The sequence below is a fragment of the Pantherophis guttatus genome, chromosome 1, assembly GCF_059756535.1.
Source record: "Pantherophis guttatus breed Tessera chromosome 1, ASM5975653v1, whole genome shotgun sequence".
NCBI classification, from domain to species: Eukaryota; Metazoa; Chordata; class Lepidosauria; order Squamata; family Colubridae; genus Pantherophis; species Pantherophis guttatus.
The window spans coordinates 27,749,303-27,766,885 of record NC_142063.1 but is presented as its reverse complement, the minus strand read 5'-3'; the positions used below and the strand labels follow the sequence as shown (position 1 = coordinate 27,766,885).

Sequence of the window (17,583 nt, the reverse complement as noted above, 5' to 3'; positions counted from 1 at the left end):
TTTTTTTTACCCTTTCTCAGAAATCAGAAATAATAGAAATAATTAATTTTGGGGCAAACTGTTAATTTTGCATGTAAGGCTATGCTGCGTTGAAGAGCCCTGACCCTAGATTTAATAAATATGGGGTTGTGCTATATGGAACAAAATGCAATCTTACACAAGGCTTCTGGTCCAGCACCAGTGTAGAAGAAATAGCAAATCTCTCCACAATTGCATTAAATAATAACATTTATTGCAACCAAATTTTACACAAAAATAGGTTCTCTTTCTAAGCTATTCACATGCAGTCAAAAAGACATCAAAGCAATGTTGCCACTAATTACAACACAAGAACATTTAATCTATACAAATGTCATTTTGTCATTCAGGGATGGTAAAATTATTACATCTTTTTATAGAAAGGCCATCTATATACAGTATGACCAGTGCAGATTCTCCCTATGATCCAGATGTGTTGTTACTACCAAAGCGCTGGTTGAGTTTGTGGAGCAGGTGCTTGGGAAGGCAGTGCCAGGAACTGGCCAGGATTTCTTTGAAGCACATAACGGTCTCTAAACACAATCTGGAGGGGAGTAAATGAAAAGAAACTTAAAATTTCAGACAAATTGTTGTTCTTCTGTTTCCTACTTAATACCAATACAAATACAGGGTCAAGGGTGATAAGAACAGCTATCCATTTCTATTGAATCTTATTGTATTTGTTGAACACTGAAGGTTTCTTAAGGCAACAGAACAGATACAAGTAATCGTAGGCTGAATAGAAAAACAATGGTCTGCTTCATGAACTTGTAGAAGACACAAGTTTGAGGGAACTGGCCTAGACTAGAAATTTCCTCAAGAGATCTGTCAGCTTCCTACCAAAATAAATACAGCATTTATTATTGTTCTCATAGTGCCAAATTTATATCCTCAAATTCTCATTTTGCATATTTATCAAAGGAAAGAGCAGTTTAAAATATTAAAAATACCTTGCCAGGGATTTGGGTTGAAGAGAAAACACAAGTATCTCATTACTATGTGCCTGAAAGCAAACAAACAATCAATTAGAACTGAAATGTCATAACTGAGAACCTCAATCTACAATTCACAAGGAAGAGAACAGTCTGCTGAACCTGGATCAGAAATAAGAGTTTCAAAATCCTTGTCTAGCCTTTAGATAGCTTCTCAAACAAGTCTACCTCACAAGGTGCGTGAAGACAATAAATTATGATGCTCAGATTTCCTCACAAAAGGCAGAATAAAAGTGAATCAATGAAGAATTAGGTTATTTATTATAAATCTCTGTGACTCAGTAAATGAAAAATGCTAATGAGCATCAGTCTTTGTAACTCAAACACTTTCACAGTTCAGTCTTCCACTCAGGCTGGCATTGTGGCCACCAGCTGCCAACCCTCCACATCAATTGGTGCACATACGAATATTTATTTCCATCATTTCTATAGCTAACAAGCAACACTTATACTCTTGGGTAATGTGTCCTCTGTGCTTTCATGAAACAAATACAGCAAGATAGTCTAGAACAGAGGTCTTTGATTTGTATGAAAGAACATAGATGGGGGGAAATAGCCATGCAAATATGGCTCAGTATCAAACAGAATTTATGAATGGAATGGAATGGAATGGAATGGAACAGCTTGGCATACATTAAAATGAAATTTCATTGCATACAGAAAAGAAAACCTCCAATATACACTACATAAACATGACTAAGTAAGTACAAAATTATGCATATACCCACATATATATGGCACAGAAACAACACAGTCTAATAAAAAAGACTGTCTATTAAGTACCTTCAGGAAGTCAATCTGAGTTGAACCTGATCCCGCACTGTTGACAGGTTAAGGACAACATTTATTGTGGTTGATGCTAAATAAATCACCAGCTGAATTTCAAACCACCCTTTTGGGGTTACAAAAGGGCTGCCTTTTGCTGCACTTATGATTGCACTGCTAGATGGAAAGAAATGGGCAGGCTGCCCTGAACCCAGGCCTGAATGCACTGCAACAGATTGGTGAAATCATTCCTTAGTAAAAACGAACCAGAGAGAGTCATATACTGCTTTTCCTACCAGCTGCTTTGTGCTCTATACACAGTCAAAGCCAGTGAACTGAAAAAAAAAACCCACATAGACCTGAAAAAAGAACTTACCGCTTTGTGATGGGCAAGTAAATTGCTGGCACAGCCCCCAAAGACGATCACTTCTCCCTCATCGCTTGCACAGGCAGTGTGCCAGAGTCTGCAGATAGAACATTTGCACCATTGAGAATGCAACAGGACAAACACAAAAGAGTCAAGGGTACAGGAGTCTGTAAGACTTCACAAATCACAGTAACTACAGCTTCAGTTGCAAACTACAAGCTAAGTAAAAATTGGATGGGGGAGTATATCAACAACCCCATCAAGTGTATAGCAACTGGAATTTACTGTATTAGATTGCATTTTTCTATAGGTCCTTATATTCCACTCATAAATAACAAAACCAAGAAAATGTATGATTTGATATTTTTGCAGCAGCAAGCCATAACTGCTTCACAATATTCCATTTTTAAAAATCTTTCTTGCATTTTGACAGGGGACTTTGAAAACATAGAAATGGGAAAAAAGCTTAATATTCTCAATCATTCTCTCCCCAATTATGCTGCAAAAGATACTGCTCAGAGTGGCAAAAATAAAAGTCAGATAAACCAGCAAAACATTTTTCTGAGGGTTAATATACTGCAGTGTTTTTCAAGCTTGCCAACTTTAAAATATGTGGGCTTCAACTCCAAGAATTCCCAGGCCACACAACTTAAGTTACCAAGTTTGAAAAATCCTGCTGTACTGTAACAGTGTCTTGTTGACTGAAGTCAAGATGCATGACAGTTGGACACATGAAGCTGGGGAAGATTGCTGTAGTGAATTTGGGATGTAGAAATACAATACAGTTCTTTTGCCACTGTCTTACCGAGGTTTCTCTAAATAGTTGTGTTCAAACTGTATCCATTCATTTTTACTGATGCAATAGATCCAGGCATCACCTGCAATGTAAAGAGATATTTTAACTTTGAAGGCATGTTTTCAGTGCTGCCCAAAGGAACTAGGTTGGTCACAAGATGGGCCAAAGTACAGATTTAAAGGCATCACCTGAGGCTCTGGGCTCTCCTGAGAAGACCTACCACTGCTACCACAGAGCTCAAGGGCTACATATTTGAAGGCCAACTACAAGATGCCCCATATAACTATATTCTTTATGGTACATTTTTTTTAAAAAAAGTCCTCTCATTAATTTAATTTATTTCTTAAATAATTTGGAATCCTCATCCCTGGCAAAGAAATTACCATGAAATCATCATCCTCTTTTAACGACCCCATAATCCCTTTGCGGGGTGGAGTCTGGGCAACTGAATGGAGTTGAGTGTTTACTGGCCGGATGCCAATACTGAGTTTTTTTCCCCAGCAGATATATTCTCAGTGTGCCCAGAGAGAGAAATATCTGCCTCTATCTAGGATCGAACTCACAGCTTCCTGATTGTGAGGCGAGAGCTCCACTTCTAGGACACCGCACCAATCATGAAATGGTACAGATATTTCCAGGCTCTATTTCATAAATACACTGTAATCACTGTAATTAGAGAAAAATAGAATGATACCCAACAAGATGCCAAATATTTACTACATGTAACACAACTAGAGCCCGGGATCATGTGATCACCATTTGCGATTTTCTGACAAGTCAATGGTGAAGCCAGATTCACTTAACAACCGGGTTACTGACTTAACAACTACAACGATTTACTTAACAACTATGACAAGAGAAGTTGTAAAACGGGAAAAATCACTTAACAAAGCAACATAATTTTTGGGCTCCATTGTGGTTGTAAATCGAGGACTACCTGTATAAAGCAACTCTGTAAAGTGGGACAATGGTGATGAAAGAAACATTCCATACATTTATTGGATTATACTACCCCCCCCAATTTAAAGGTGCTTGTGAAAGGAGTGGGGCAGTGGCCTAGAGGAGGATCTCTCGCCTCACAAATCAGGAGGCTATAGTTCAATCCTAGGTAGAGGCAGTGATTTCTCTCTCTGGGCACACTGAGAATGTATCTGCTGAACAAAACTCCACATTGGCAACAGGAAGGGCATCCGGCCATTAAAACACTCTGCTAGCTCCATTCAGTTGCCCAGACTCTACCCTGCAAGGGATTACAGGGTCATTAAAAGAAGACGAATGATTTAAAGGGGCTTGTGAAATCATCAGATGGAAGCAAAAATAAATCCAAGGCACAGAATTAAGGATTCTTCCCTGAAAAAACCAGTAATCTGAGAAACTGAAGATGGTATCTACGCTTCTAAAATTTACTTACTGAGTGGCTGCTTGTCAGTGGTGAAGCCACCAAAGAGGAAGAGATGGTCTGAGGAAATGGTGGTTAAAGAATGCCAAGATCGTCCAACAGGGCAAATGCCCTGCACAACTCTGTGGGGGGAGGAGAAGAACACACCAAGTCAGAAAACCGAGGCTCACAGGGGCAGAAATGTCTACCCTGGGGGTAAAATTGTAAACTGTCTCAAAGGTACTTTTTATTTTAAGGTCAACTGGACTTTCTGATTTTTCTTTAAGACATTTTGCTTCTCATCCAAGAAGCTTCTTCAGTTCTAACTAACAAAATGTCTTAAAGAAAAATCAGAAAGTTCAGTTGCCTTTTTAAAAAAAAAACAAAAAAACACCTTTGGGACAACCATGATCTGGATGACAGAGAACCTCTATAGGCAAAACTGTAAACATTTTACAAGCGGTGGATAAAAATACAGAACTTTATAGAGATCCCTAGATTGAGAGAGAGATCTGTCAAGATAAAGGGGAAGAACATTGTTGTGACCCCAGCCCCGGAGGCTGATTTATCTTTGCATGCTGATTCGGAGGATGATATGGAGGAGGAGGAAGCTGTCACGAGCTATGTGCCAGAGGGGCCGTCTTTACTGGTGAGTCAGCAAGAACTGACAGTTGCTGACGTGCCTATGGACCCCAGCCAAATTGAGGAGGAAACAAAGGCCAGTAACGACATGGAGGAGCACCCGGAGGCTCCAACTGGTCCAGAATGTGGCCGCGCGGGTAATCACGGGAGCCACCTGGCGCTCCCACATAACACCGCTCCTGCGTGAGCTGCACTGGCTCCCAGTGGTCTTCCGGGTGCGCTTCAAGGTGTTGGTTACCACCTTTAAAGCGCTCCATAGCATAGGACCTAGTTATCTTCGAGACCACCTGCTGCTACCGATGACCTCCCACTGACCTGTGCGCTCCCACAGAGAGGGCCTCCTTGGGGTGCCATCAGCCAAACAATGTAGGCTGGTGACCCCCAGGCGGAGGGCCTTCTCTGTGGGGGCACCTACCCTCTGGAATCAGCTGCCCCCAGAGATAAGGAGAATCCAAGACCTCGGTGCCTTCCGCTGTGCCCTTAAAACTTTCTTTTTTCAGCAAGCCGGGCTGGCTTAACATATTTTTTAACATATTTTTAAATATTTTTTAATTGGTTTGTTATCTTAAATTGGGGCCAAATTAATATATATCCTTTTAATTGTTTTTAATGTTTGTATTGTATGTTTTTATCTGGCTGTACATCGCCCTGAGTCCCTCGGGAGAAGATGCAGTATATAAATTTGAAATAAAATAAATAAAATAAATAAACGACGAGGGGGAGCCCCTATTGGATGCAAGAAAGAGGCGTAGGAGACGTTGTAGAGAACAGCTATTGCCACGTCCTAAGAGGTGAGGTCAGGAGACGTAGGGCCACACCCTACAAAGTATAAAAGGGATGTGACTGGGCTGGAAAGGCTTGGTGAATAATTTGTTAGCGTTTTGGATGCAGTGGAGTTACAACTGTTAGTTTGGAGTTTTTGAGAAGAGTCTGCATTCCTGCATTAGTCTGCTGGCTGTCTGCCAAGACCTTTGGAACATTGCCCGGTAACTATTGGACTGATATACGCTTTGGAAGAGAACTATTTATTGAAGGGCCAGCTTCAGTCTCTCTAGCCTGTGTTTGTTACTGCCGGGCTGTTTGAGCCTCTGCAAGGCCACTTGTGGGAGGGGACAGAACAAACATCTACATTGTGGAAATTCTTGAGACCCAAAGAGTTTTCTGGTGAATCATGTAGTTTGGTTTTTGAAGAAAATTCCGTATGCTGTGATAATACTAAGCTGTGATAATACTAAGTATTAGGATAATCCTAAATGTAATACTGCAAATGGAACCCTGGAACCATTTTCAAGAAAAAAAGTGCAGAAAATATTTCCCTGGAAAGGTCACAGCTTTCATCCTCAAAAAGTCTAATGTGAGAAATGGCCATAACCTTAGAAATTACCTAGAAGGGCAGGATATAAATTTTGTAAAATTTAAACATTCCATATTGAAAGGAAGCACAATTATGTAGGGAAAGAAAGACCTACTTACATCTCCTGCCATTCCCATGTTTCCAGATTAAGAAAATAAAGATCATTCATTCTAGATTCCTGAGAAGAGAGGGAGAGACGTGGATTTAGTAGAAGTTGGTCCTCCAAGAGGAAACTGTACCTCCATTCTGCATTCCTACTCACTCGGTATCTGCCTCCAAAGACATATCCTCTGTTTCCAACTGTAGCACAAGCATGGGCTGCTCGGGGTGATGGTGATTTACCCTGGGAGGAGAATTCCAGAAAATATTATTCTGAAGGCAATTGAGAAAAAGGAATATATCAGAATTCACCAACCTTTCTGACTTTGCGGAGCAGCAGGGCGGGAAGAGGGAGGGGATGGCTCTGCGCATGAGCAGCTAGCAAGCCTGCACAGCTCCATTTCCACGAGTGACATGCACACGCACCCGCCTCTCATGCAAATGGAGCACGCATGCACGCGCTCGTCCGCTGCTCATGCAAGTGGAGATGCGTGTGCATGTGTGTTCGCCCACTGTTTCCGTGGCCTGGTTGCAAACAGCTCATGGCCTAGTGGTGGTCCGCGGCCCAGAGGTTGGGAACCCCTGGAATATAACATTATCTCAAATGTACTCTTTAGATCAGTTTTCTCCAGTCTGATGTTTTCAACATATATGGAACTAAAACTTCTACCACTCATACTGAAAATGACCAACGGTGTCATTAACACAACTGGAGAGTGCTAGGTTAGGGAAGATACAGGTAGTCAAAAGGTAGTCCTCAATTTGCGGCCGATTGTTTACTGATTGTTCAAAGTTATGATGGACCTCCCTGGTATAAAACTGTGTCTGTCTCCCCTTTGTTTCCCAGGCCACTAATAGAAAAATCTCTCTTCCACATAAAACAGTCTTATCTCTGCAGGAGCCTTGAGAGATAAACCAGCTGTTTTTTACCATTTTTGTAATTAACAACACAATAACAAAAACACAGCCAGGGGGACGGGATTGAGAAAGCATTGCTGATATAAATCTACTAGAATCAAAGGTAGGAGTTGAACTGGGACTGTTACTGTTAATTACCACACCATTGGAGCACTTTTACACCAATAGAAAGATTAGTGCCCAGGTGATCCACACTGGGAGAACAACAGGATCCTGGACATTTGGCAGATTAAAGCTGCCATAGAGAAATTTATTTGAGAGTTACCGTAGTCACAGGCTGGCTCCAAGTAAATGACTCCGTATCTAGGACATGTACATGATTATTCCACCCTCTGGGAAGACCTGAATTCTAGAGCCAGAAACAGACACAAAGTTATAATGTTTTCTATAGCTAAACATTTCAACATTTCTAACTAAAGTAGCATGTCTAGAATTATTTTTAAATCATTCCTTTTTTTTGACTTGTGAGTTGCCTTGCAGACATTCAAATTGACAGAAAGGCAGTCAAGCCGAATGAAAAGTGCTGCATGAGTGTACATTCGGTTCTTTTTTGCAATTTTGTGGGGTTTTTAACACCTGGCCTAGAATGGAAGCAATTAGCTTTCAAAATCATAGATCTTTTTAATCATGGTTAGTTGCATCTAGAAGGAAGTGGGGGAGGACATGTTGTCTCACCGCATATCAACAGTTCTAGACAGGCAGAAGATACGTTAAGAGGGGAAAATGAATAAGTTTACTATGCTCAATTGTTTAATATATTGTAAGATTAGAGAATTAATATCAATGTAGTGAATGTTGTTGTAAATTCTGATGGTTATTGCACAGAGATATTTGTATCCAGATGACACACTGTTTAAGAGAAGATGGAGTGTTTATATTTAAAAAAAACTTTTAAAAAAACTGTTCTAGACAGGTTAAGATAATCCCCCAAATGAAATCAAACTGAATTTGCTTCTATAAATAGAATTCTTGAATAATTGTACTGTCTTAGATAACAAGTTTTTCTTATTTACTAAAGTCAGGACTAGGAAGGCAGCAATGCAGGCAGCAATTTCTCAAAGTCTTTCGAGTCCTTCATTTTAGCAGGGATTAAATTCTGAACAGTTCCTATGCAAAATCTTTTGGGGATAAATTTGGCTTTTCTGTTACTTAGAACCTTATGGGCCCCTTTCAAAGGGAATCCCCTTTTCTCAAATATATGCAAAATGTAGCCAGCAAGCTGACTTAAAAACAAAGCCTGCATTTATTATTGAGATATAATTCTTTCCACACAATATCATGACCGCAAAGATGGTAAGAAGAAACCCATCTTTGCCAAGTCGTGGTTGAGTTCCAACTTTCCATTAAAAAAATTCCAGCTCAGAAAAATAAAATGAATTACCCAAAAAGAGGTTTCATCAAACTCAAAGGTCCCAATCTGCTCCACATCTGGGTAATAGCCATAGCCACCAAAGAATATAAGTCTGTTCAAAACGATATAAGGGGGAAAAAAAATAAACCACAACAATAAACTATCATGATAGATTACTGTAATTATTTTATATTTAGTAGAAATTTTGTATTTAAATTAGATAGAACAACCATTTTTGGTTCATAGGGTTTACACAGTGTTTTGTGAATAAACAAAGAGAACAGGGAAGGGAATCCAAATGAGTAGCTATGAGATTAGATAATTTTATCTTTCCAAATTTGTATCATATATAATTGTTAGTGAGTACGACTACTGGGGTTATGGCAGTTGCAATACAACACACCTAAAAGTATGGGAATGATATTTCAAATGCAGTTTTTCAGATTTTTTTTACATATTTCAAAAAGACGTTTAAGACTGCAGTAGTCTTTTTAATGTTCATAAACTGCTTCTAACAGGGAAATTGGGCAGGACATAATTACAGGCTCCCTTTTTGGATATCAAAAATTCTCAGCAGTTTAGATCAATTCTCTAAGTGAAATGAAACCTATGCAATGTCAGGTGGTTTCGATTGGTGCTGATAGTTTCAATTAATATAATGTTTTAGATGACTGATTCTTATTAGTAACTCCAACATTTTAAATTATTCTCAAATATTGGTAAGCTGTATTGGTTTTTAGTTTTATGTTTACATTAGAATCCCTGTCTGAAGCCACCACTTAGATATGGTTACGTACAAAATGATCCAATTACAAGAATAAACTGAGGAAAATGGAGCAAAGCAGTTCCATTTTTTCCATTTCCATTCCAACTTTTAAACATAATATAAAAGTTCATTTTTCTGATTTTTTTAAAAAAAATAAGTAGCAGAATATATCACACAATTGTTTCCAAGAAAAATAACAGATTTTTGGAATAGTTGATAGTTGCTTACTTATTTCTATAAACCCATACTCCGAGCTTGTCTTTTGATGATGGAGGAATACCCTGGCAGTCCACTTTGATCCACTGCAACACTCCGTCATTTGATCTGGAATTTAGCATGTAGAACTGCAAAGAAATAAAGAGAACAGATCTTGGACTTTCCAATTCCATGGCAAAAATTAAGTCTCATCTCTTTTGGATTATGTCACATCAATTTAGAATCCCTAATTCTCAAAGCCCCCAAACCCAACAGGCATTTCATGACAAACCTATTACTTAATTTGTAGCAGTAAACTTCATTTCTGCACAAACAGCAAAAGCTGATCTTTCTTTTCAGGAGAGAAGGAATAACTGTAGAGTTTTCTTTGGGTCACTAAGGAGTTTTATATTCACCATTCTACTAAGGCTGTTAACTTCCGCATCAAACAAAAATAACCTTCCTTCCCAAAAACCAGTCCAGCTGGCAAAAGAAGTAGAAGTCTGTGAATGAATTTCCCAAATATGGACAAAGGACAAGTAAGTTTACAAGAAACCAAACACGAAGAGGAAAAATTCCTCTGACAAAAGCAATAGAAAAAAGGGTTACGGATAAAAAGAGATTACTGAAAAATGGGAACATCTTCACTTAGGTTTGGGGGATATATTTTGGGGAGACAGGAAATAGAAAATGACAGCCAGCTGAAATGTCAGAGATATGCAGTCCATCTTAAAAACTGTGTAATAACACTTGGGAAAAAAGTTTTATTACTACTTTTACTACTGGAATAGATTTTATTATTATGAAACTTGTTTGAGGAGGAACATGCGTTAACTCTCACCAAGAAAAGTAGAACTTAAACTTTGATAAGCTCTCAAAATATGTAGAAGAAAATCTTTGTATGAAAAATAACATTGATTTCATTAGACTACTATATAGTTTGAATTGCATCTGATAGAGCAGATGAAAAACTTTTAACAATTTAACTTGAAGAAAGAAACACAAAATACAAATAAAAATAAACAAATAAATATACAACTTTCTCTAAAGATCCTCAAAGCCCATTTGATCAGAACTCTTTCTGGGTTTACATTTATTTATTTATCTAATATACCCATCATGCTATTCCCCCCTTTCAGGTTCAGTAACATTATGCAAACCACAGAAAGGAAGTAAGAAATAGAACAAATAAATTAAAGGCATGAGAGAAAAAAATACAGCTAGATTTGATTAGACAAAACCATTTGCTCTCCTTCTCCATTTCTATCTTTGTACTGCACCTTTGCTTCAACCACATCTGTATGCCACTTTGTTCTTTGTTTTTTTAATTTCTCGTCTCTCTCTTTTTGGCGATCACCATTCAACTACAACTTCCTTAATCTTTCCTTTGCTATCAACCATTTGTCTCTTCTTATATCTATGTGTTCTGTGTTTCAGTCCTAATTCAATTCTCTCCATGGGGCCAAACCAACTCAATGTACATCTTCATAGGGTTCACTCCCAATCCCCATTCATTCTTGACTCTATATCTTTCTTGTTTTACTACACTTATTTATTTGTATCCTGCCTTTATTATTTTACAAATAACTCAAGGCAGCGAAAATATCCAACACACCTCCTTCTCCTATTTTCCCCACAACAACAACCCTGTGAGGTAGGTTGGACTGAGAGAAAGTGACTGACCCAAAGTCACCCAGCTGGCTTTCATGGCTAAGATGGGACTTTAATTATGGTCTCTTGCTTTTTAACCTGATGCCTTAACTTCTATACCAAACTGGCTTTCTACATGCTCACTGAATTCAGCATATTTTTATGCTTCTCCTGAGATATTTATCTTTCTCTTCCACATAACAATATGGACACCAGCACACTCTTATTCACAGCCATTTTTGCCTCTTTCAAATGAAGATTTATTGCCACAGTGGAGCACAAAATTCCCCGCTTCTTGGCTTAGGTCAAGATCCTGGTCATTATTTCTAAAACCTTTATGGCTGGGGTTTGCAATATCTTTGGGACTATCTACTGCAGGTGCAATCTGCCCACCTAATACATGCTAGTGGGAACGACCTTTTTGGGCTCCCATCCTCAAGAGGTTAAGTGAGTGGAGATCAGAAGGATAGCCTTCTTGGTGGCAAAACCCTGACTCTGGAGTAACTTGCTTCTTACAGAGATCAAGATAGCTGCCACCCTATTAATGTTCAGGAAGGCAGTGAGAATTAGGCTCTTTTGAAGAGAAAACTTTTAACTGTGAAGACACAGGCCAAGAATTTCCAAGGCTATTACAGTAGGTTTATAATTGATAGTGGTGTCTTTATGACCATAAATCCCTAGAGTCCATGGGGTAGGCAGCATACCATTAATCTATGTATTTATTTGATTTCTATGGTTATCCATCTTGTAACAGTAGCTGTATGACTCATATATAATGAAATCACAGAGGTACTTACAATGTACAGTGTTATCTTGGTACTCATTGTTAATTGGTTCCAGGAAATTTGATGAGTACCAAAAGTAATGAGGCCTGAACAAATTTTTCCCATTAGGAATAATGTAGTGAGCCACAAGGCAGCTGACACTGACAAATTCTAGCTTGTGCGTTGAGTACTAAAGAAATGAGCCCCAAATGCCGGGACAAAATTGTCACGTCAAAATGTATTGAGTAGCAAATTCAATGAATTTCAAAGCAGTTGAGTATCAAGGTACCACTGTACTGACACACTCAGGATGTATTCATAATACACAAAAAACAATCAGCCACCCAAAAATGGGGCAATGAATTCTCTTTCAATTTCCATATGGATCTTTACACATTCTAAACACTTGATAAGAGACTGTCATTTGCGTGCAAAACTGTGGGACTTTTTTTTGGGAAATTGGAAAAAAAAAAAAGAAAATTCACAGATGGATCAGAGTTTGAGACATTCCCAATCACTGACCTTATTTGTGTTGCCACAATCATGGTGCCCTCCGAACAGATAAAAAACCCTGTCCATGCAGACAGCACAGCTTCCTGACATAGAGGGAGGCACATCTCCCGTTGTTCTGTGTTTTGTCCTAAGATGGAAGAGGCAAAAAAAAAAAATGAGCTTGAATCAAACAAGAAAACTTTTTATCTTCAATGCTTAGCTGTCCTTCACAACACTGGGAATCAATTTGATACACTGCTTATTTAGCACATACTGATTAGAAGCTAGTTGGCCCAGCAGCACCTGCCTTCCCCAAAATGCAGGCCCTTATTTTTTTTGCGATAGGTACCTTGGTAACGATGTTATTTTTCAGGATGCCATATGAACAGAAATCACATCTTTTAAAATTCAAATGTAATAAACACAGCATTAGCAAAGTATGATTAGGTTGGTTTTAAACAGAATTAAAACATTGGGGGGAGGAAATGTATTTCTGATATTAAAGGAAAGAAAGCTAGGTTCCAAGCAAATTTGGGGAAGTGAATTCTACAGCTATGACATTATAAAGATTCTTTCTGCCCTAGATCGCTTTATATAGCAAGTATATTACCTGGGCAGGAAAAGTAGACTGAAGGAGTCCTTGGGTGCTTTGGTATCAAGCCACAAAGGACTTTAAACAAATCCATCAGGCAATAACCTTATGAAAACTGAATCTGCCCGTCTGGTCTCTTCACTGAGCAAGGATCCAGTGAATCTGCAGACTCTGGATGATATGGCAGCCCTTCTCTTGTAAGATCCCTGAAGGATGGAATACTCTCTCCATGCCTGCGCCCCCCACCCCCCACCCCCAAGGAATTTGAAAGAAAACCCCTCATAATTTTTTTTTTCTATGAAACATTAAAGTCGATAAGCAGATAAGAGGAGATACAGGTAGTCCTCAACTTACAACAGTTCATTTACTGATTGTTCAAAGTTACAACACTGATAAAAGTGACTCATGACCATTTTTCACACTTACGACCGTTGCACCATCCCTGTGGTCACGTGATCAAAATTCAGATGCTTGGCAACTGACTCATAATTTATGACAGTTACAGTGCCTTGGGGTCATGTGATCAGCTATTGCAACAATAGCTGACAAGCAAAATCAATGGGGAAGCCAGATTCACTTAACAACCATCTTACAAACTTGACAAGTGCAGTGATTCATGCAACAACGGTAGCAAGAAAAATGGGGCAAAATTCACTTAGCTTCACTTAGCAACAGAAATTTTGGGCTTAATTTGGTCATAAGTCAAGGACTACCTGTAATGTCTTTTTAAATTAAAGACATTATCTATAAAATTGAATTGAAACAATGAAAGAAAAAAAAATCTGTGGTTCTATTGTTTCAAGTTCCAGCAGCAAAGCTTCTCTTTTTTCCTGGCCTCTGCTGTTGATACTGCATCCTTTCTCACGCCCATGTTTTGCAACTGAATCCCTCCAGTTCTTACCCAGAACAAGGGTAGAAAGGCAACTGTCATGAGTCTTGTGAAACTTTTTTCTGACTCCTTCTAAAAATCAGTAATTGCATGTAACTACACATGACAAAAATTCCATCCTCCGACGGAAGGGGTGAAGGGTATCCATGGAAGTCATTTAAGTGCCTTACCATTGTTTAGTTTCCATGTTATAGATCCAGATTTCATCTCTTGGCAGATAGAAGTCATAAATGCCCCTCACTTGAGCATTCTGAATCAGGAAGGAAGGAAGGAAGGAAGATGCTTCAGTTTAATAAAATATAGCAACGGAGAAGCATCCCAGACTTTTTATGCTAGTTACAGCACACAGATTACGAACTATCCCTCACGCCCAAATATATATTGATAAGCATATCATTTCTGGGCTCAAAAAAGGCAATGCCTCTTTTGTGAAATGCCAATCCTATTCCCTCAAATCATTTTATACCTGGCTTTTTATTTTCATCTCAACATATCAAAATATAGCTTATAATTTTTTAGCCAAGACAAAATGATGGGAATGCTTATCAAATGCAAACATACAAAATGGTGGGATAACTCTTATTTTAGAAGAGAAGCAATTTAAAATTAAGCTTAAAAAATAAATACATTTGAAATGTATTTCTGTATCAGCATGCAACAGGGATTGCACCAATTTGCATATTACCAAAACCCTCACCTTATATCCACCCCAAACAAACATGCATTTTCCATCAGTAACAGCCACATGACCACTCCGTTCAGGTGGGCTGCCCATGCTCAGCTGTTCCAAATTTTCTTCTGTTTCAGGCAGATCTTCCTCTGCTGGCAATTCTTCATTGTCATCTGCCATACTGATAATAGGATATTATCCTTCAAAAATAGAAAGCAGGAATGGATTGTGGCAATTTCAAATATACTTAACCAAAAGGTAGCAACCCCCCCTCCTCAAAGCTTTTTTCTCCATCCGTACTAAATATTTAGATTGAAAAATGCCTTCGGCAGTCCCAGAAAACTAACTTTCACCCGCTTTTCTTATATGTAATAACTTTCAAATTTCCTAGGATTGGTAGAGATTGCTTATCTTGAGAAACCAGATTTTTTTTTACATCAGCAGGGCAGAAGCCAGCTATAGTTTAGGTCTAAAGGTAGTACTTGCTTAATAACCATTCTTTTAGTGACCATTGAAAGTTATGACAGCACTGAAAAAAATGACTTACGACTGTCATAACATCCCCGCAATCATATGATTGTGATTTGGGTGCTTGGCAACATCACACATTTACAACCATAATAGCAACCTATGTTCATACGATTTGTGACCTTCCCAGCCAGCTTCTGACAAGCGAAGTCAATGGGGAAGTTAGCAGGAGGTTGCAAGTTGTGGTCATGCAATGTATCGCTTAATGACTATGGTAAAAAGGTTGTAAGATCGGGTGCAGTCATGTAATGTCTCTTTTAATATGCACCCCTAAACGATAAATTTTCCAGTTCTTATTGTGGTCAGGGACTACCTGTATGCACTTTAGAACTGCATTTGCTTTTCCAACTCTGCAGACTGCGTAGGCACTGTACAAGAAAACAAAGAGAACACCAAGACAGTTTTGAATTAGACTGATTTTTTTTTTTTAGATTTTTCATAACCCACTGAACATATTACAATAGTCTTGATACTACAACCAGGCCTGAATCCTGACTGAAAGGGGGCCAAATAATCCAATTCTTCCAGGATAGTCTAGAACTGTAAACCAATTATCTTCTCAACAACCTTCACTAAGGATGGAAGATTGGCAATCAGACAAAAATTGTCTCAATTTATTGGGTCCTGGTGTAATTTCCTCAACCTGTTATGTTTGCTCCTTGTAAAGATAAAATATGTCTCAAAACAGTGAGGATTATGAAAAGAAAAAAAATAGTCCATATGAATTATCATGCTTGACCAAGATATACAATCCCAAGAGAATGCACATTCAGAATTATTTAACTTCCAATAGGGAACCTTTATCAAGTTAACACAAAGTCACCCACACATCTCTTCCCAATCTTCTGCAAAAAATAATAATTATTTAATTATGCTGAAATTCTTATTCAGAACTTCTCTTGTAAACCACAGTGGGCATCACCAGGAAGAAAACAGAAACAGTAAGAAAATCCAGAATATGATTAATCGGAGATGCTCCAAAAACCTTCACCTGCTAACAACCGAGGCTGTCACCAATGCTTTCAATAGAAAAATCAACCTTGGGCCAGAAAAAGATGGAAAGCAGGTGACGGGAGAAGGAAAAGCTGGTTTTCAACTATTTTCTTTTTTCCTAGTCATGAAAGAAACCTGAGCTTCCCACCCTCATTGTCAGCCTCAAGACTGGGAGGTTGTGCGTCGATGAAACAAAAGCACAACCCAAAGCAGCCATGAAATCTTTGGTGTTGACATGAGCTTATGGTGTATTTTCATGGATCCCCTCCCACATCCTCCTCCCTAACACAAAATGAAGGAACCACCGCTACGTTTGCCTTTATGGGACTCATGTTTTAGGGTCACGTTAGGCTCGTTCTTAAAATGTTCCCAAAAGGCGCCCCTCTTCCTCCCTGCTCTGTCCGAACAGTATCTCCACCTCCTCATTCTGCCGCAGAGGGAGCTTAAAAGAGCGGGACGCCATTAACGTCAACCGCTTTATCAGCTCACTGATTTCACGACCGCCCCCCCCTCCCCTCAATTTAAGCTGAAGTGGGGGAAGGATCCCTTCCCCCAATCCTCCGCCTTACTGTATGCCGGGTCTTTCAGACTGTCAACATTCGGCGACGCAGAACAGACATCCGCCCCACCCATTGTCAGAAGCCCCGCCCCTCTGGTGAAAGGTCGCCTTTCGTTTTTCCTCCCTCTTCAGGCCAGGCGTGGAATTACTTTCCTGGAGGTCTTCCCGTGAGATGTTTATCCGTGGTTTAAGGACAAACCCGTATTTCTGATTTCTGTGATGTAGGCGCAGCACGAAGCGGGAATCGGTGTTTCACGTTAAACCCCCCAAAAAACAGCTTCTAAGATCTTTCGCGGGATTTGGCGAATTAATGGGGCGTTCCCAACATTAGGTAGAAAGATGCAGCTGTATCAGTTCTGGGCGGGTGGCAAATTATTAGTGATATTAGTAGTGGTGTAAGTGAATGGATTGTTAATTTGTTTTATTGTTGTTTCTGCTTTGTCGTCCAAAATCACTTTGCTAGCTTGTGTTATTAGGTACCGTGCCCTGCAGAGGGGAGCCTTTCGTTTTTCAACATCAAACTGCTTGTTAGTGTGGGTGAATTGGGCTTCAGAGCTGAAATGTATAAAATGCGAACTATTGTATACACTTGGCTGGAAATTATTCTGTGAACTGCGGAGGCTGTTGATTGTACAAAACCACATCATTCTAATCATTTTAATGTTTGGGCAATCGCCTTAAGCTGCATTCTGGGCAATGCATGTTAGTTGTGGCAGAACTTACACAACATGCACACCCATGACTTCTCTACACCTAGCCATAAAAATTTTGAGAGATTGATATTACTAAAAGTCATATTGGAATT

The 17,583-nt window shown here is 39.1% G+C and overlaps 1 protein-coding gene across 3 annotated transcripts; it reads right to left on the bottom strand.

The window, feature by feature from the left end:
- Positions 1 to 210: 210 nt before the first annotated feature.
- KLHDC2 (kelch domain containing 2) lies at positions 211 to 16,873 on the bottom strand. Of its 3 annotated transcripts, none has more exons than XM_034433333.3 (15): positions 16,789 to 16,873; positions 15,540 to 15,594; positions 14,726 to 14,898; positions 14,199 to 14,278; positions 12,578 to 12,695; positions 9,675 to 9,790; positions 8,711 to 8,792; positions 7,595 to 7,678; positions 6,575 to 6,655; positions 6,432 to 6,490; positions 4,350 to 4,459; positions 2,948 to 3,020; positions 2,152 to 2,239; positions 969 to 1,021; positions 211 to 562 (listed from the first exon to the last, which is right to left on the bottom strand). In XM_034433333.3, exons 3-15 carry the CDS (start codon positions 14,876 to 14,878, stop codon positions 439 to 441), a joined length of 1,221 nt encoding a protein of 406 aa, XP_034289224.1. In that variant the 5' UTR covers positions 14,879 to 14,898; positions 15,540 to 15,594; positions 16,789 to 16,873; the 3' UTR covers positions 211 to 438. The 3 variants fall into 3 exon arrangements, with proteins under 3 accessions (XP_034289224.1, XP_034289225.1, XP_087737761.1); XM_034433334.2 differs by having other exon boundaries at positions 16,218 to 16,805; XM_087881635.1 differs by lacking the exon at positions 16,789 to 16,873 and adding an exon at positions 16,638 to 16,747.
- Between the last annotated feature and the right edge of the window lie 710 nt (positions 16,874 to 17,583).